Raw genomic sequence first — 20005 nt, forward strand, 5'->3', positions numbered from 1 at the left:
AAAAAAAAAAGTATTTATCTGTTTGTTCAACGTCATGTCTTTCTGCTCCCTCAGTGTTGGAGAGGAAAATGTCGACTCGCCAGAGCAGAGAGGAGCTCATCAAGAAAGGAGTGCTGAAGGAGGTTTATGAGAAAGGTGAGGGCGAAGGTGTGAAAATGTTTGAAGTGTTAAGACAGGCAGTTGATTAATCCATGTGTTCAATTTATATATAAAATACTATCTATAGCTTTTCCAGATTTGATTAGTTTTACTCCGTCTCGTATCCTTTTTGTAGTGCGTAGTGGCCGTGCAATAACCCAGAAATGTGATTTATAATGACACTTTATTTTAGACATGAATGTGGATATGGTAACCTTATACGATAAGCATTTCAGAAAAAATATGTTGGTGTTTATTGGGAAAAGCTCTGTAAAGGATTAAAAACATGTTTTATGCTTGCACCTATACGGCTGCAGAATGCTAATGTTTTCATTACTGATAAGCAACAATTTCCCCAAAGCCCAAAATATAGTGTTGACATTGCGTTTGGGCTTTTGGTTGGACAAAACAAGCAAAAACGTGATCATCTACTGCAATGATTAAGTGATTATAGAAACTGCTGGTGGTTGGTCTTCAATTTTTAATTTGAGCTGTGTCGTCCACATATTTATCTTGTAATCATATAACAATAGACCGTAAGCTGCCGCCATTTTAGAAAATCTACCTGTCTTCCATTTCCCTTTTTTTGACCATCTTCCACCTGTTTCCTGCTCCCTGCTCTCTCTCTCTGCGCAGACGGCTCTTTGACGCTACGTGAGGAGGTGCAGATGGAGAACGGCCCGTCAGAGTCTGAAGGTACAGAGCAGATGGAAGGAGCCGCTGCAGCTGTAGGTAGGAAAGAGAGACTCGCCTCCCTCGTCGCCTCGTCTCTCACCTCGTATTGAAGCATCTCACAGATTTGATATCTCTTTGCTTCCTGTCCTCAGGCTTTCTGGAGGTTCAGAAGCCCAGTGAAGCTTTGGGTCAACAGGACCACGTTCAGAAATCCACTAAGAAGTCCACTGTGTATCCTGCTGACAGCGCCGAATCATCACCACTGTCAAGACCTCCAACGCTACACAAACAACCTCCTACACCACCGCCCAAACCCTTCAACAGGCTACCCAATCACATAGCAGGTACGTTGTTTTCTGTGCACACTCATATCTGCATGTGCATGTGCATGTTTGTATCTCTAATCCTTCCACTTCCTTCCTCTTCCTTCCTCTGTGCGCAGGCGGCACCCCGGTGAAGTTGCCGTGCATGTCGTCCAAGTTTTCTCCTCCTCTACCTCCAAAGAAGTTCCTGATCTCCGTACCTGCAGGGGGCATGGAGCCCACTCTGCTCGCCTTCCAGAAGTGCCCCCCTCCCAGCCATGCTCCAATGGGCGGGCACTCCCTGCAGTACGGGGTGCTCCACCCCCCCAGGCGGATCATAGAGGAGCTCAACAAGACCCTGGCCCTCACCATGCAGAGGTTTGAGAGGTGAGGATCAAGTGGAAATCAAAACCCTTGGCTTTACTGCAGATAAATAAAGCTGTGTGTGCGTGCATTTGTCGATATATACATTTTGAGTGCAGCTATTTCTTTGAAATCCCTTTTTAAAACATTCTCATTGCCGAAGTTTCACAATAAGAAACATATGTTCCTTTTCATCCCCCTTGGCTCGGCGATGTACCAATATTTTGCAATATTAGACTGGATATTGTTTTTTCTTATCCTAATATAGCATTAGTGCTGTCTGTTCCTGGTTCAAAATGACGCATTACAGTAGAAGTATATGATTTCTTTTATTTTTTTAGCCACTTAGTCAGAATATCACATTTCTGGTGATCACTTGATCAAAAATCTCATTGTATCAAAATGTTGAGGCAAGCACTGATACTCAACTCAACAATATAATCGCAATATCGATATCTTGGTATTAAAAGTATCTTCCCCAGCTCTACCCTTGGTCTCTTATTAATGGACGCATGAAGCTTACACCCCCCTCTCCTTTCACCAGCTCACTCCTCCATCATCCATCAATATGATTGGTTGTATGTCTACTTGTACATTTGCTACGAGCCAGCCTCTACTCTAGGCAGGTTTGTGGAAAGGTCCTTAATATGCTTTTGGGGTATATACCTGTTTGTTTTCACAAAAATCGACCATGAGGATCAAAATGATTTAAAAGCTTTCTGTTCCATGACACGCCCTGGTCGTAACATGCCGGCCATTTTGAGACACTCACCATGAACGTTGTTGAAATTGTGCATCGAATCTCCAACCTGCTCCAAATTCCTTGTGCTTGATAAGAGTCGCAGCCTGATGACATTTACAGGTCTATTATGACCATAGCGCCACCTGTTGTTAACAGGAAGTCAGCCTTATGTGACAAATATCATCCAATATACATGAAAATTACAATGTGTGGTCTACACGTGCTAATGTGCAACATACTGTTTTTTAAGTGTGGTTTTTCTAGCACCACATACTGGACTCTTAAGGTAGGGTGACCAGTTGCCACATGTGGTTGATTTGGTGGCACACACACAGGTAAATTAAAACGTTTAATATATAGTTCAACAAATCCTTTTTTCAGCAAACAATGCAGTTATCAAAGGATGCCACAGTTCTTAAGGGATATGCTGCTTTTTAGTGCATCACACTCCATGCAGTACGTTGTGTTTATCTATGGGGCTGGTCTCCAGTGGTGTGATTGTGAAGGGGAACTGCCATGATATATACATCATGTTTAGACATCTAACTTGGCAGGAGAAAAATGACAATTCCTGGCAGAGAAATGCCCATCGACACTGCCCAAAAGAATGGGAATAACTCATGAGCAGAATAAGATAGCATTTTCTAATCACTTCTGTCCCAATTCCAACAGATGTGTGCAATTTTCTGTTTAGAATTTTTTTTCAATAGTATGGTTAGCAGTTTTAATAAAATAAGTAAAAGCTCCGTTTTTAGTTTTAGTTTTACAGTATAGGCAAATTATAATGTATATAAGTATTTAATGAGTGATATTAACCGAGGTTGTGCTGATTTCTGGGATGTGTAAAACTGGATAATACTGTAAAAAATATATAATTTCTGAGGCAAAACACAAAGATATACAAAAATGGAAATGTCCTATTGTGGGTTTCAGAGGGTTAACTGCCATCCTGTAAATACCCTAATGTGCGTGGATGTGCGAGGGTCTGTTCTTCGCTGCTTGCTGCTTTAATTTGACACTGTTATGACTTTAACTGTTTTTCTTTACCTCCTCTGACTGAACGACCAAAGGGTTTATGTTCCGTTGGTTTGCTTTCAGACTTCAAGGCCAATGTTAAATGTCCAGACACACATGATTCATGGTTCATGGGCTTTTTACACGTGTCACACTCATCCGTACAGCTGCTGTTATTTCAGACCTTCAGGCTACATTGAGCACACACCTCTGACCTTTGCCCTCTCCCCCCCACTTGCAGCTCCATGATGCACTCTGTTCCCGCGGTCATGATCAAGTGCGACGACGACAAAGAAAACCTGCGCAACGAGGGGGTCTATGACGACCTGCCTGAGGAGGAAGAAGAAGATGACGAGGAGGAAGAAGAAGATGAGGAGGATGAAGACGAAGATGACGAGGAAGATGATGATGATACATTGTTTACAAGTAAGCTATTTTTTTTATGTATTTGGAAGACATCCACCTTTTCATTGTTCGTTTTAGCTCACATTATTCAAACACATCACACTGAGCTTTGAACAAATTATACTGTAACCTGAAATGCTTTTACAGAGTCAATTTGAATAATTTAACAGTAAGCATAATGTATGGTGTGTGCATATGCATGTTTGAGCGTGTGTTATCATATTTCCATATGGATGAACAAGTGCATTTGTCGCAAATGGCTTGAAGCACTCTGAGCTGCAGTTTGTTATCATAGATGTGAATTATGCATCACAGAAGCAATGTGTATATGGTTTATTTAGTGCATTTATTTTAAACAAGTAATATAAACACAATATATAATATATAGGTTTAAACAAAAACCTACGACAGGTTGATAAATAAATCTCACCGTGGGGGGGAAAGGTCAAACAATTTGAGAAAATAGAAGATAGAACAACTGCTTTTATTTAGCCACTAGGGCACAGAAGAACTCCACAACCAGCAGATAAACACACAGTTACTATGGATAACGCTACAAACTGTCAACAGTTGTTTTTGTTTCCACCAACTCCTGAGAAAAAAATGAATATCAGTTTTATTAGTTGCTGAATATTAGCATATGTTAGCCAGCTAGCTGCTAACGTTTTTTATTAAAAGCAATCAAATTAGGAAAGCATACTGCCGAAATATAAAACAAGTTTTGTTATTTAAAGAGTTTTTATGAGAGTTTTTCTAGTCAAGAACTGAACTTTTTGTACTGAATGTTGAGGAAATATTTTCCTAGGCCCATAATTTGACCCAGTTTATCAGTTTGTACTGCCTTCACAGACCAACCTTGGGTGCTGTGCTCTGTGTGTTGTCTCCCTGTTCCTGCCTGTTGGCGTCAGCTGATAGAGGTGTTATTGTGCTTTGCCTGTTTTATCTTGTTATGCACAATGTTGATTATTCTCTCAGAACTAGCAGAATACAGGGGTCTGGGGTAGAGATCTTCAGAATTGGTTGGGCAATTGCTGTGTCACCTCGTGGCACAGCACACGTCTTGGGAATTCTCTGGCTGTAACTTAAAAAAAAACATCAGTGTTTGCCATCAAGCTCCAGCTCTTCCGTATTTCATTGTGTTTCGACTCCATTGCTCCAGAAGTGTTCCATTACAGTGAAGACCCGCGGCTGATAATTATTTGTATGCGTGTCCAGTGTTTCCCCTAGGATGGAGTCACAGCAGCGGTGCTAAGGCACGTGGGCCCAGCATAATGTGAGCACGGAGCGCGTGGAATTTTTTAGTGTGTGCACGTGCGAAGTGCACCCCGCCAATTTGTTTCTATGTGTCTGCCAGCACAAGAAAGGCTCTTGAGGCCTAGTACCAGGGCCGGTTCTAGCCAATTTGCTGCCCTAGCCGAGATTTTATATATAAAGAATAAATGAAAAATCTCTACAAAAGACAAATACACTACAAAAACAGAAACTTATTGACATAGGTAATATACGTCAATATGGCTTCAAATGTATTCAGTATTGTATGAACCTGTTTGAATTGGGGGGTGGACGTCACCTCCTCTAGGGGGGTCCGGGGGTCTGCCCCCCCGGGAAGATTTTTTTGAACATTTTAAAGTAAAATGCTTCAATCTGGTGCACTTTGAGCACACAATTACTAGAGACCTGATCTAGGGGGTACAACTCTAAAACACCCATATGAAAAAGATCGGTTTACATTTTAATAATCAAATAAGTATATGAACATAACCAACAACCTACCATAGCCAATAACAAATAAATGTAACTTTTTTTATTTTTGTTGTTCATTCATATCTTATTTTACCTTAACATTTATTTATTTATGCATATTTTTGTATCTCTCCAACTTTAAACAATATTTTTGGTTTACTGTCCTATAGTATACATTGGAATGATTTCAAACCTGTTTTTATTTATCCTAATAATTATAAAGGAGTGCCTTGGAAATATGTGTTTACATAATTTGTGGTCAAAACGTTTGAGACCCACTGAGATAACTTAGACAACAATAAACTATCTAAACACTCAGAGAGTCCGTTACCTCACTGAGCCTCTCAGTCTGACAGGAGAGCTCTCCTCCACCCTGGTTGTAGAAACATCTACTTCTTATATCCGTTAGCGCAGCTAGCACCAGATTCTAATAACAACAGCGCCGGTACCGGTGCGCCCTCGCTCGCTCTCTCGCTCCCACGCTCGCATTTTGGCTGTGAGCTGCGGGCGCCTGATAAGCCAACATCCCCCACTTTCATCACTCGTGATTGCCCATCGTACAGGGCAAATGAAAAGTGTAACCGGGGTGAAAAGGGTGTTTCATTTACTTAATTATGAATGTTGTTACATCAAGGCCAAAAATTAGGATGAGCGCCAACGGTCAAAAATGTTTTTTCCCCTCCCAGAGCTACCAGCGCAGCGCCCCCCAGATCTGGCGCCCTAGGCGACCGCCTATGTCTCCTATGCCAAAAATCGGCCCTGCCTAGTACATACAGTGGCAATGTCTCAAGATTTAGCAAAAATACGCCTTTATTGAACATACAGTAACACAAATACTACAAATCCACATAACAAACAATCAAAAATGAAAAAGGGTCGCAACTTATTATTATTTTAATTATTATTATTTATTTTTTTGGGTACCTGGCTGGCGCCCCCTAGCAGCGGCGCGCATATTTCAGCAGCGGCGCTGCGCCGCCACTATTTGTATATAGGGGAAACACTGCGTGTCGTCAACCCAGCTCTATCGTGGCGTTTTGGCATGTTTGAATTCTGTAAACTTCAAATAATGGGCTAAAAGAGGCTAAACAACCGCATTGAGCTGCAGGGTTCAAGTTATCCGTAGGACTGTGACTTCCAAACGACTCCTTTAACATTACCAATGTTGGATTCATTGTAACCTTATTGTGGATGTTAGGGAAAACAAGCACTTAGAAGAGTGAGCTATCAGATCGTTATCCAGCATCTAAATTAATCAAGGGGCGGATACGTTTCTGCTTTTTTTGGGGGGAAATAAAACAATAAAATCAAAATAAAGAACAGTGATAAACAACCAACCAAAGAATGTTAGGAACTGGAAGGAAATCTATACAGGCTCCTTACAGTGAGCTTGTGATATGAGTACTGATACATCTCATCCATGTTGCTCCATTGTAGGCACACTGGCCATGAAGGTGTTACGAAAGGACTCTTTAGCCATCAAGCTGAATAACCGTCCAACGCTGAGGGACCTGGAGGACAAAAACATCCTGCCCATGCAGTCGGACCAACAGAGATACGAGTCTCGACAACAGACGGCCACCAAACTGACCAGGTGAGCCGCTGGATTAGAACACACATGCAGAGATTGTCCAGCCACTGAGAACAGTGGTTCTAAGAGATATCACACTCCCTTCATCATGTGACCAACATCACTCCACACGCAGGCCGGGCCCCCGCAGACTGCTTTAACCCATGTTCACTGTGATAGATGTGACCTGGCTGCTAAAGGGAGCAGATGATGGATGATGAGTCATAATGCAGGGAGGAGGGAGGGGGGGAGAGAAGGAGGGGGGGAGAGATTAAAGCCGAGGAGCAGCTTCAAAACAATTATATGCCAAGAAAATTAAAGTGGGGTATAGTGTGTTGTATGAAAGCTGGAAAAAAGTGTACATTTTTTGTGAAATAAGCCAGTTTAGATACAAGAATGTTTCCATATCTAACCACATAACATTAACGCTAATCATTCAAAATGGTAAATTATTAAAAAACTATATTTACTTTTAAAAATATCTAAATACTTTAATATACATCTTATTCAAGGATTCAGGAACATGTCAAATACACCTGCTCAAAACTACCATTTTTCATTATGCCATTAAGATGTTCAACTTTATTGATTATCTTAAAGTTGTTTGTTTGTTTTTTTACATTTAGACAGATATTAAATTGTTTTCAAACAAGTTTACAGTCAAATAAATTCACATTACATTTTACAAGAGCATAATTTGCTTCTTTGGGTAAAATAAATGTTTATATTTTATTATTTTACATTTTAGAGCACACTAAAGCAGCAAGTCTGCACATACAGCATACCTTTACTTCTCTTTTCCTCTCACTCTATCAATCATCCTACCCACTGTCTGAATCGCTGCTCCACCTTAGAGATAGATATAGACGGCTTGTAAATCCACAAAATACTACCTCATCAAAAATGACATCCCATGCAGTCGGCTCCTCTGCCTGTATAAGATACTGCATACATCTCGCACAGTGACGATGATCTGGAAGCACAAACACTCCTGACATCGACACGCCTTTTATTTTTTCAGACGATTAAGTCAACGGCCGTCAGCAGAGGAACTTGAGCAGAGGAATATCCTCAAACGTAAGTACATGTACACACTGTAAGAGAAACTAGTAATAATAATAATCCCAGTGTGTGATGACCCTCTCTTTCTCCTTCCTTCCAGCTCGAAACGATATCGAGGAACAGGAGGAGAAGAGGGAGATCAAGAGACATCTGTCCAAAAAGGTAAGACAGAGGTGGAGATGGACACCTCAGTGTACATGATGGGAGTGTTTATGACCCCAGCTAGAAATATAAACATGGTTGCCGTGGTGACCACCCTTCAGATGCCCATTTTGAAAGGATCATATCTGTTGCATCACCCTGTTATTGTGTGTGAGAGTGTGACCATTTCACAAATGATATGTATTGATAGATAAAGCCACTTATCCACTTATCCATAGATTTTATGTTATACAAATGTTTTTCAGCACTTTGTGTCTCAAAAATGATTTCAATAAATAGTGTTTTTTTTATTATTTGGTTTATTTTCTTCCAAGGCTGTAGTGTTTTTGTCCAAGAAGATATCTTTAAAACTACTTAACAGATATTGTCATAAAAGAAAGAAGATGAAAGAAGTGTGCAACATCTGAGTGCTGCTTTGTACTATTTCATTTAATATTTAACTTTACTTATACAAAGAAAGAAAATAGATTCACTTCATACTTACATTTTATTTATTAGAAACTATAATTATTTTTGAACATACAAAAACAAAGCTTTTCCCTTTCTTTATTTTAAATCGGCCTAGTTAAATGAACCAGTTAGTTTTCAGTCACAAACCTGGCACATTATTGCACACAGATATTCTTCAACATGTGGCAGGGCATCCAGATATTGACAACCCCCCTCCTCTTTCTTTTTGCACCCTGCAGCTCAGCCAGAGGCCCACAGTGGAGGAGCTGAGGGAGGCGAAGATCTTGATCCGCTTCAGTGACTATGTGGAGGTCGCCGAGGCTCAGGACTACGACCGCCGAGCCGACAAGCCGTGGACCCGGCTCACTGCTGCTGATAAGGTGAAACTAACAAACATGTCAATCAAAACCAGCTGATCCTTTACTCTGGATTCAAGATGTCTGTGCATACAGTTTATACTGTGGGTAAATAAGTGTTTCCCTGTGTGTTGTTCAGGCTGCCATCAGGAAGGAGCTGAATGAGTTTAAGAGCACAGAGATGGAGGTGCACGAGTCCAGCCGTCATCTGACCAGGTAACAGTTTAGTGTTTATGCATATTTATGCTTAAAAATTACTATTACTACTATTCATACCTTTTTGACATACTATACTATTACTTTTGTATATTTTTCCACATACAATACCATGATTTTTTTTCTTCAAGTTTCTCGACATACCATACTATGACCTTTTAAATGCTTCTCAAATTCATGACATTTTTGACATACTTTAATGTGCCTGTTTTCATAGTTTTCAACAGTTCAGTTTTTCTGATTTTTCAATATACTCCACTATGACTTTTCTAAACGTTTACAGACATACTATACAATGACATTTGTTTTACTTTTCAAAAAACTAAACTGTTGGTTTTGAAATGTTTTTGAAATGCATACTATTTAACAAGTCTATCATGATTAGTGGTATGGTGAAAAACCACAGCATTTCTATGAAGTTCCTCATTTTCTCTGTGGTTTCTCTGCAGGTTTCATCGGCCGTAAGATGGATCAGTCTTGTGCTTTTATACTCACACACCAAGCCTCAAGTGTCCAGACTGCCACCTGCTGCCCTCACACTGACGGACTGTACCTGAACGCAGCGTGTGCTGCGGCCGTCACAGGAAACACCTCAAGTACAAATGGATCAAACTCTCACCTGGAGTCTCTCATCAGTGGAGATTTTACACACTTCTTGATATTCAAAAGGGTTTCGTTTATTTTAAGATGAAGCCGCAACTTGTTTACTTTGCAGCACTTTTGTTTCTGAACAGGGCGCTTGAAATGAAACACAGAATCTGTGCCAAGGAGCTGAAGAAAGGACTTTCTTTTTATTTTTTACACATGGATTGTTTTCTTGCCTTTCACCATAATGTCACTCCTTAAATGGACTTTATATCCTTTGGGTTTGTGTTGGCACGGTATTATTCCACAGAAGACATCTCAATGATCGTTTCACATTTTGCCAGAGGAATTCAAACCTGTAGGCAGCTGCATCTTAAGCCAAAATGACCTAAAATATAACATCATTCTCTTTTCAAGACAGTAACAGAAAAAATGTACTAACGTAAAACACATTAACTGAGCAATAACTTCACAGCCTGATCGTTTTTTGTGTTAATGGACTGCATTCTAGAGCTCAAAACGTTTTCACACTTTTGATCCCCACTTGAAGCCAAAGCAACTTGACTTCCTGTTGAAGTTGCGATCTTGAATGCATCCCAGAATGACTGCTGTTGAGAGTTCAGTAACTCACCGTGTCACTGTGCCTACAGTATTGTTTACAGGGATTTGAAAGTTGCCAAATTAACTTGTTTCGTTTTATTTTACTGTGTATCTGTCGACACAGTGAAAAGTTGCAGAACTTCAAAAAAACAGACTTTCTTTTTTTATTGTCAGTCAAATCTTTGGTGGCACAGAAAATGAAAACCTGCCAGCTTACTTTTTATGGTTTAGGTCCACATTAGATAATTGCCCGTTTTGACCTTATTATCGGGAGGACTTGATCTGTGAGTGTGTCAGTACGAGCGTCGGTAATATTACTGTCTCTTGTACGTTTAAAACTGTTCTCAGAATTCTAAAACTTGTAAATAGCAAAGAAAGTAAACAAGACTTTTCAAATGTTTTTTTGTAAAGCAGAACAACTGCATGTGGGTATTAATTTATTGTCTTCTATGATGTAAGCTGTTTCTTTAAGAAAGAAACTTATTAAAGAAAATAAGTTTATGAATCCTTGCCTTTTTTCAGATTTTGTGCATCCTCTCTGTATAGCAGCTGTTTTCAGTGTCCTTTCCACAAACAGTCGATCATTCTTTGGGGAGAGCTGGGATGTGTTGTCCTGTCTGTAATTGGATTGGCTCCCAAGTCCTGGGGCTTATTAAAAGCAGCCCATGATGAGTTTTCTGTTCAGTCATACGGAGACAAATCCGTAGTCTCAGTGGAGTTAAGAGTTTGTGCTCTGTCCTGGGACAGCACCTTATCTTTTCACACGGAGAGAAAGCAAGCACATGTTGAGAGGAAACTGCATTTTCAAAAAACCACCCGTACGAACAAATGCCAAACTGCATTGCATCTCATCAAAAGGTGTTAGTCTGTGGAATAACTGTAATGATGCACTGAAATATTGTCCAAGTCTATCTAAAGTGAAAGTATTATTTAGGAGCCAAATCATGAATGGTTATGAACAGGACCTGTAAAATCCCATTTGCTATTTCTTGTAATTGTAAAAATAATTTCTTTCTGATTGCAAACAAACAAGACAAACATGTCGCTGATGACGATGACCTAATATTTTATTTATAGGGAAAATGTATGCTAGAGGGGGTAGGACCAGAAAAGTTTTTTTGTAGCTTCTTGCCCCTGTTGAACATGACAGAGACTATTTGAGAATTATCTTTTTTTATTCATGTTTTTGTACTTTGTTATGAGTGAGAAAAAAAAAAGAAAGGATATATATATTATTATTGTTGTACGTTTTGTTTCTGACATGTTCAATAAACATGTCAGAAACACACAGCTATACAGCGTGCATCGGGGTGCCACAGTATTTGTGCCACAAGTCGATGGCTTTAGTCACGATGGCGTCCGTGTTCTCCTGCGGGATCTGGAAGAGAAAACACATGGTGAGGTTTTTCACCTAAAAGAGGACAGTGCTTTCTGTTTGGGGTTGGCTGTGGTTCACTCACATTGCACAGGAACCTCACCACGCCTTCAGGCCGGCTGATTCCCATCAGCATGATTTTGTAGCTGAGCAGAATCTCCAGGGCCACGAACACCAGAATCTTACACGAGCCGCTGATCACCTTGTCCCACACCCTGACAATCATCAGAGGGTCATTCAACAAGTAGATTTAAGGTCAAGATGTAACAAAAGTCTACTCATGTGGAAATAGCAAACGGGCTTAATAAATAGAGAGAAAAATGTGAGTTGGGCAAAATCTGTCATTTAATCTGACATCTTTGTAAAACAGGCACCAAATTAGGCAGAAATGTGTAGAGGACGCTAAGCATTTTTACTCTTAAAGGTAGGGTAGGTAATTCACTTCAGAAACACTTTGTTATATTCCATGGAATGCTCTTAACATCCCGATAGCAATGAATTCATTAAATGCTTTGACATTAAATGCTTTGACAATAAATACAAAAAAAAATGTCATCTGTGGAAGCCGTGGCGCTGTAACAAGCACTACCAATTATTTTAGCCGGCCCGGCTAAAATAACTGGATGGCCTACCTGCCTGTCAGACTTCCATCTGTGCACAAACTTATCTCGTGCCCTCATTGGTCATGTGCGCGTTCGTGTGTGTTGGAGGAGGGGCTCTGTAAGGAAGTCTGAAGGAAGTGGCAGATTTGTTCCGGTTGTGTACTTTCAAATTCTAGCGCACTCGAGCTGGTTTCTCCATTCTTACCTACCCTACCTTTAAGTACAATTTTTGAGGTACTTTTTCTTTGTATTCAAAGTGACATATTGTATTTCTCACTGCGCTATTTATTTTTAAGGGTTATTATAGCTTAATTTATAACAATGCAACTATAAAGTACCAAACAATGCGGCAATAATTATAACCGAATATCATTAAGTATTTGAATGTATTATAAATTCTGCATAATACATACAGTACTTACATTAGGTACCTTAAGTATATGTTGAGGCTTGTTTTACTTGATTAGGAATTTGAATGCAGGAGTTTTAATTATGAAGTACTTCCATCAATAGAAAACATGTAGAATGTCTCATTTTGAAAATATGGTTTTCACAGGCTTAAGGTTCATTAAATGTTCTGATTATTAATGCAGAATATAAAATATATTAAGTGTATATGATTATTATAGGTCCAACAAATACCCATACATTTGTTGAAAACAGGTCCACCTTTACCAGCTGTTACATCGAAGTGATCAACTTAAATATATAAATATTGGATTTATAATTATAATCAATACATAACATACACATTTGCACCTTTTTAAGTATATTTAGTCGTTAACCTTTACCAGAATATTTTTTAACCATAGCATTGCATCTTTTACTTAAAAGATCGGAATACGTTCACCACTTGAAATGTGGTTCAAAGATCTTTCAGAAAAGCCTGAATAATATAATACAGGTTTTGCACATATCAGACTGCTGAGGATAGAAAAGCTTGTGTGTTGGCCTGGGGAAAGTGTGCAGATGTCAGGCGTGCGCTGTGGACAGTGAACGCACCTCTGCAGGCTGGACTCGGGCAGGCAGCCGGCGAAGCAGCGTCTGAACCAGAGGCCGTAGGGCAGCTGGGCGAGGGTCCCGCTGGTCTTCAGGTGGGTCAGCAGCCGAGGCTCCTCCTGACTCAGATAGTGCTCCAGGCTCTTCGGCTGCACCGCAACAGGGGAGACAACAAGCCGTTTAGGACAGAGAGTGAATAAACATACTATACAGAGATGCTGTATGAGAAACCAATGTGAGTTTGAATAATGTAAATCTAATTCTAGTAGACCTCAACAATGGAATTATGATCAGTAGAAATGGCCATGACATGGGACCTTTAAGTAAATAATTACCAGGATACCTCTTATGAGTGTCATGTTCACAACTTGACAAGGGATATATAAAAATTAATTATCTTATACATTAAGAACATTTCCTCAACTGAACATACCAAAGACTTCCACTAATTTTGCTTTAAAAATATACAAGAGACATGAATTTTGTAAACAATTACATTACAACTAGGGTAGCAATTTGAAAAATGTACTTATTGCGATTATTTTTGACAGATATTGCAATCGCGATTAGATTTATGATAACCGAGGGAATGATACAGTTTGAAAAATATATTAAAACAATCACATTTTAAGAGGGTCTGTAGCAAACAAGGAGATTTCTGTAGATTTGGAAATTGTACTAGCCCATATTGATATTTTGATAACATGTTGATTAATTGTGTAGCCCTTATTACAACCCTTGTCACATTACAGTTTGGTAGCAGTGAATAATATAATCACTGAGGGAAGCAAACTATTTTTCATTTTTTTTGGCTATTCAATTCATTTTGAAACAAAAAAAGTTTTACTTTATGCTTCAAGCTAAACGCAACACTCACAAGGTGGGGTACAGAGTCTCCAAACTTCGTGTTGAACTGATGTATGAAACACTTGATGAGCCAGTAACAGTCGATAGGATCGTCTACGATCTCCTCCATGGCTCGACTGATGGAGAGGAAGTCCTCGTTCTCTTCATCCTGAGAGGAGAAAGCAACACACCCCGTCGTTATTAACACACATTTTAAGAGATGGCAGCCACAGGACACGCATCAACACCCAAGTTTAGACGATTGTAAAAAAAACTGTATATATATATATATATATATATATATATATATAAATGTAAAGCTTTTTTTAAGGTACCCATGTTTTAATGGACCCATGCTTAGAAAAAATTAAGAAAAGTCACATTCATAATTCTGTTTGAAACTTCGGTTCCGTTACATGTCTCATCCTACAACCTCCTATTTGTGATGCATCAGTACGACATTCATACTTTCTTCTCATTTTGGTGCCTTATTAGTCCCATATATGAACATGTTTCTCTATGTGCGCTCCATCTTACCGGGGCGGAGGTCTCGGAGCACCGTGGGAGCACCAGGGTCTCTAGCTGGGACATGCGCAGGTAGACGTGGGTGGAGGGAGTCGAAGGGTTGATGTATCTCATCACCTCCAGAGCCTCCAGGATGTCCTGGTACTGCTCCTTCCTGTAGCCTCCCACCAGAGAGTGAGAGTCACTGTGGGGGGGTAAGATGCCTGCAGGAAAAAGGTTTGGCATTATAGGTTGTGCGAGCACATTTGGTAGTGCGTGTCATTACTGTGATATGCGTTTGTCTTACCTAGCAACACCTTCCACACATGGATCCTGTACATAGAGGGGAGGGGGAACCTCTGACTGAAGGTGCTCAGCTTTTCTAGATCTGTTAGAAGAAAAAAAACAATGGTAAAAAGACAAGGACTGACTTACTGCCCCTAGAACCTAACCACAAACTAATGAGAAATGTTAAGGCAGTGGGTGGAAATAACAATATGTGTCAGTGCAATTCATCTGGTTCAACTCTCGTACATACTACTGAACGAGACCTGGCGTCATGGCACGCCGATCTAGGAGTTTGGCTCCCCCGGGAGAAATCAGCGTTAATATTGTCAATGTGCATGCCATGGATGTATATTTAAAGAACGTGTAGGCCTGAACATATTTTTTAAAGTAAGCTGATGGGAAGAAAATAAACGTTATGTATGCGAATGTGAGATAGTTGTGACATAACGCAGGTCTTTGAGCTAACTGTGTGTGTGAGTCTGGTGGTCAGCCCTGAGCAACACAGGCAACAGCAGATAAGGCAGAACGTGAATAATTGTTTTCATCACAATTCATATTATACTATATTGCTCTGATGGGCCGAAACTGGGTCAACATATTGGCAATGCGCCTGAAAATTGCATTTGCATTTCTAAAATGTAAATATGTGTCTTTAACTGTGTTTTTTCAGGGGAGCGAAATTCAAGATACACTTATGTTGTTAAAGATAGGCAGACATGTTTGTAATTAACCTAATATTTTTACCTGGGCCAAGGCCCTCACTAATAAAATTCCAACCCATGGATTTAAGTCTTCCGGGTCTGTACTGAACGAATCAGGCTTATATTTTGTTCTGCTTATTTATATCTGTTTGGAACTCTCGTTGTCTTGGTTAGTTACAAGTTAAAGAAAAAAATGAAATATCAAAACCATCATTGAATGCTTATTTCTCATTGCAAGAAGCCGAACATAGCAGACTCGCTCCTTCAACATCTTCCACATGCCTCCGCTGAAACTGAGAGGGGCGGGTTGCAACTGTACGCCTATATAGGACAAAGTGCTTTATATTAACTAAATATAAATGATACAAAATAGCAGTTTCATCAGAAATAATATGGATTATTTTAAAATTAATCCAAGTGTGAATTTGTTTATATGGGGCTATCTAAATAGATATAATAATTTATTTCCTCGACATTTTGTTGGTATTTTTATCATGCCACAAACAACTATACCTGAATCGAACAACAGAAACAACATTTTTGGGACATTCACTTGGTGACGGTTAAAACATTGTTTGGAGTGGTTCGAGGACAGTGATGGAAGAGTTTTTCAGACCGAGATCAGCACTCTTCTGAATGCACCAATTTCAGGGAGCGTGGAAGCAATGTTTAAAGACTAATATTGGTGATATAGAACTGTTACCTACCGAGGGGATTGTCCTTGAGCAGTATTTCCAGAGATTTCTTCTCCTCCACTCCTCTGAAGCCCACTTTCTCATAATATGCGGAGCGGAAATTTCTCTGAGGGTCATCAGCCATTCTTTTACCTGGTAAATGACACCTACACAACATTTCCAAAAACCTTTAGCGTGCACTTTTACATGACATTTTCTGTGGCATATTAAAGGGGAAAAAATGAAAGAGTCGACCAAATGTTGTGTGTTGTGGTGGAGTGAAACTAAGTATATATATATACGTACATACTGTACTTAAGCACCAATGTGAAGTACTTTTAGTTTAAACTTGTTACCCAAATATTATATTTACTTGTATATAGACTCTTCTATTACTATTTTATTTGTATTTACTTGCACTATCTGTTTTATTTGTTCAATGTCATATATATATATATATATATATATATATATATATATATATATATATATATATATATATGTTGCACTGTTGGAGGAGCCAAGACCTACGTTTTTCATTGACATATCTACACTGTAGCTAATGTACAAATGACAATAACGCCTTGAATCTGGAAATACCCGACTACAACTACAGGGGGAAATCCAAATCAAAGAGAAATTTACTTTTTACTGAACTACATTCATTCGTCAGCTTTAGTACATATCTAGTAACTTAATACACGCAAGCATGCAATGAAGACACATGGTTCCAGCTTTAAATAATATATGAATGTGTACTGCTTTTTCTATTGATTATTTAATTCGTTGTATTAATCGTTGTCACTTAGTGACAAGCGAAATAAATGTGCCAAACTTAATTTAGTACATCACAACAATTTAGCATTTTACAACCGAGTGATACATGTTTGTCAGATAAAATAAGTACTCCTACCTTGCACAGGTGTGTTCAGACGACTATAAAGGTTAGCTTTACGCTAGTAAGCTAACTTCATAGCTTCAGGTAACGAGCTAACATTAACGCTAGCTACAGATACAAGTACGACACGTTTGTATCTGTAACATTATCGACAAGATACATATGTTATTAGACATGTAGGTGGACGTTGTCGAGGCACTGCAGACAAATGCTTCATGTCCACAAGTCACATTTAGGACTGCTAGCTACATGCTAACCAGAGTTGTTATTATCAGGACACTTCCGGTTGGCACTGTCGAAATAAAACGCGAGACTCACGCTCACTTTCCCTACGACTGATGGCCTTTAAGGATCCCGCGAGAGTTTCGCAAACCAGAGTTACCCTTACCCAGCGCCATATAGATAGAATCTATACATAGATCTCTCTATATGGCGCTGCCCTTACCATGTGGAAAACACGGTAATGCGACCCTTTCTCGGGACATATCTACATAAAAAAACGTGTCTTTACAGTTATATATGGGGCATTCTACCGAATTAGTACAAAGTGCGAACAAGAAAAACTATTTAACAAAACTATTAAGTATTCAGACATAGATATTTACTAAGAATATGTTGTAAGGGGCATTACATTGATTATATAGTGATACGTTCAATATATACAAAAACATCATTTATAGGGTACTTTCTATTGGGAAGAAGCTGTCCCAAACCCTGACATCTAAATTTACATTTCTGTAAATAACACTTTTTTTGTATTTTGTTCAATGGTGTATTTAGAAGATCTTTATGATTACATTCAAACAGAAGTTGGAATATTTAGATTTATTGTGGGTTTAATACAAATAAATAAAAACTATACTCAGAAAATCATGTCCCCAGTTTTCATGTCATTACCGAAACACAAGGAGTTTTAGTCCCTCATGGCTGAATGGTAAGTAGCTATATCTCATACTTTTGATATAAATCTGTTCCAAAATCTGTATTGTGTTTTTATGTGTGTAAAACTCTTCAAGATAAGATAAGATAAGATAGTACTTTATTGATCCCAATTTGGGAAATGTTTGTGTTGCAGCAGCATAAAAAGACTTGGCATTGTACAATACAAATTAAAAGACAAGAAATAAACAAGAAAGTAGAAAATATAATTTGCAAATTAACAATAACAAGATATAAAGCAAGGTATTATATATACATAAGTATGTGACAGATGGAATATTAAAATGTAAAGTGAATATATTCATGTAAAATGTACAGTGTGATTTTAAGTCCAAGAGAAGCTATGCAGCAGAGAGTTTTCCTCCAGCCAGAGGTGATTTGTTGTACAGTGTTATTGCAATGGGCAGGAATGTTTTCCAGTATCTGTCCTTGTGACAGCGGAGCTGCAGCAGTCTGTTGGAGAAGGAGCTCCGTTGACTGTCCAGCTGCAGGTGGAGAGGATGGGTAGGGGCTGAGGAGACGTCCTCTTCCTCATGAAATCAATGACCATCTCTCTGGTCTTGGCCACATTCAGAAGCAGATTATTTATTCGAGTCCACTCCACAAAATCACCCACCAGCGCTCTGTACTCCTCCTCCCGTCCATCCCTTATACACCCTACCACTGCAGAGTCATCCGAAAACTTCTGCAGATGGCATGACTCAGAGTTGTATTGAAAGTCAGTGGTGTATAAGGTGAACAGGAAAGGAGACAGCACAGTCCCCTGAGGGGCTCCTGTAGGCTACCAACCACCACATCAGACAGCACACTGCCCAGCCGGACGTACTGTGGTCTGTCTGTGATGTAGTTGGTAATCCAGGAGATGGTGGACGAGTCATAGCCTGCAGCTTGTCACTCAGTAGCCGAGGCTGGATCGTGTTGAAATCAAAAAAGGTGATTCTCACAGTGCAACCCGATCCATCCAGGTATGAGTGAGCACGCTGCAGCAGGTACATAATAGTATTGTCCACCCCCAGTTGAGGCTGGTAGGCAAATTGCAAAGACGTGTATTCTAGCAATGTACTTGCTAGCATTCTTTAGTTATGCCCAAACTTAGCTAGAATCGTCACTACCGAAACAGTCACTACCGAAACATATGGTTAAGTTTCGGTAATTTACATGATCATTTCGGTAGTGACAAAATGGAGGTAAATCCCATCGTTTTGAAATAAATGTGTTTTAAAGTTTGAAAATCAGTGTGTTACTTTAAAGGTCTCTTATTATACTTTTAGGTATAGTTATATTATAGGTCTCAGATATATAAAAAACATGTCTCTGAAGTGTTTTGATAAAAATACCAACCAGATCACCCATTCTAGCCTCATTCCCCTCTATTTCAGCTGTTACTAAAGTGCTGATTCTGTGTCAGAAGCTTCAAATGATCATAATCAGTTCATTCATTCAGATTCAACTGCATATCACTTTCTTGTGTATTTACCTTTCAGGGACACATTGGTTAGCGTTCAGAAGCCTGACAGCAACAGCATAATATCAATTATAAGTCAATGTTCTCTTCTATTGAACCCACTTTGGGTAATTATTTTTCTATTGATAAGCAATGTTTGTACTGTAAATGGTTATGGATGAACAATTGTTATGTCTTCAAAAAGAAAATGATTATATTGACCCCAAAACATTTGTGTTTGTAATATTCCCAACATAAGGCATGTTATGAGTTAAGATTAAGCCATAAGGTTGAGGGAATATGATACAACCTTGAGAACAAAATACTGTGGTCACTACCGAAACACTGGATG

General features: G+C 39.2%; 2 protein-coding genes across 4 annotated transcripts in view; one reads left to right on the top strand and one right to left on the bottom strand.

Moving 5' to 3' along the window:
- Positions 1 to 9844, top strand: part of phactr1 (phosphatase and actin regulator 1) — a 37299-nt gene extending 27455 nt beyond the window's left edge. For both annotated transcript variants that reach the window (XM_034147159.1, XM_034147158.1), the window contains exons 3-13: positions 55 to 135; positions 775 to 870; positions 966 to 1157; positions 1256 to 1502; positions 3476 to 3660; positions 6820 to 6976; positions 7974 to 8029; positions 8115 to 8176; positions 8866 to 9006; positions 9122 to 9198; positions 9648 to 9844. In XM_034147159.1, coding sequence (XP_034003050.1) covers positions 55 to 135; positions 775 to 870; positions 966 to 1157; positions 1256 to 1502; positions 3476 to 3660; positions 6820 to 6976; positions 7974 to 8029; positions 8115 to 8176; positions 8866 to 9006; positions 9122 to 9198; positions 9648 to 9663 — 1310 coding nt within the window. In that variant the 3' untranslated portion in view covers positions 9664 to 9844. The remainder of the gene's footprint in view (positions 1 to 54; positions 136 to 774; positions 871 to 965; positions 1158 to 1255; positions 1503 to 3475; positions 3661 to 6819; positions 6977 to 7973; positions 8030 to 8114; positions 8177 to 8865; positions 9007 to 9121; positions 9199 to 9647) is intronic.
- Positions 9845 to 9955: 111 nt separating this feature from the next.
- tbc1d7 (TBC1 domain family, member 7) lies at positions 9956 to 17575 on the bottom strand. 2 transcript variants are annotated; one of them, XM_034147162.1, is made up of 8 exons: positions 17284 to 17575; positions 16406 to 16534; positions 15017 to 15097; positions 14743 to 14933; positions 14237 to 14374; positions 13363 to 13508; positions 11844 to 11973; positions 9956 to 11761 (listed from the first exon to the last, which is right to left on the bottom strand). In XM_034147162.1, the coding sequence occupies exons 2-8, from the start codon at positions 16515 to 16517 to the stop codon at positions 11675 to 11677; spliced, it is 885 nt and encodes a 294-aa protein (XP_034003053.1). In that variant the 5' UTR covers positions 16518 to 16534; positions 17284 to 17575; the 3' UTR covers positions 9956 to 11674. The 2 variants fall into 2 exon arrangements, with proteins under 2 accessions (XP_034003053.1, XP_034003051.1); XM_034147160.1 differs by having other exon boundaries at positions 16406 to 16539; positions 17286 to 17574.
- Between the last annotated feature and the right edge of the window lie 2430 nt (positions 17576 to 20005).

Source organism: Trematomus bernacchii, unplaced genomic scaffold (genome assembly GCF_902827165.1).
Source record: "Trematomus bernacchii unplaced genomic scaffold, fTreBer1.1, whole genome shotgun sequence".
Lineage (NCBI taxonomy): Eukaryota > Metazoa > Chordata > Actinopteri > Perciformes > Nototheniidae > Trematomus > Trematomus bernacchii.

Coding starts and splice junctions, on each gene's coding strand:
- tbc1d7 (XM_034147162.1), bottom strand. CDS start 16,517: ATGGCTGATGACCCTCAGAGAAATTTCCGCTCCGCATATTATGAGAAA. Junction 15,098..16,405: donor GCTCAAGGACAATCCCCTCG/GTAGGTAACAGT, acceptor TTCTTCTAACAG/ATCTAGAAAAGCTGAGCACC. Junction 14,934..15,016: donor TGTGTGGAAGGTGTTGCTAG/GTAAGACAAACG, acceptor TTTTTCCTGCAG/GCATCTTACCCCCCCACAGT.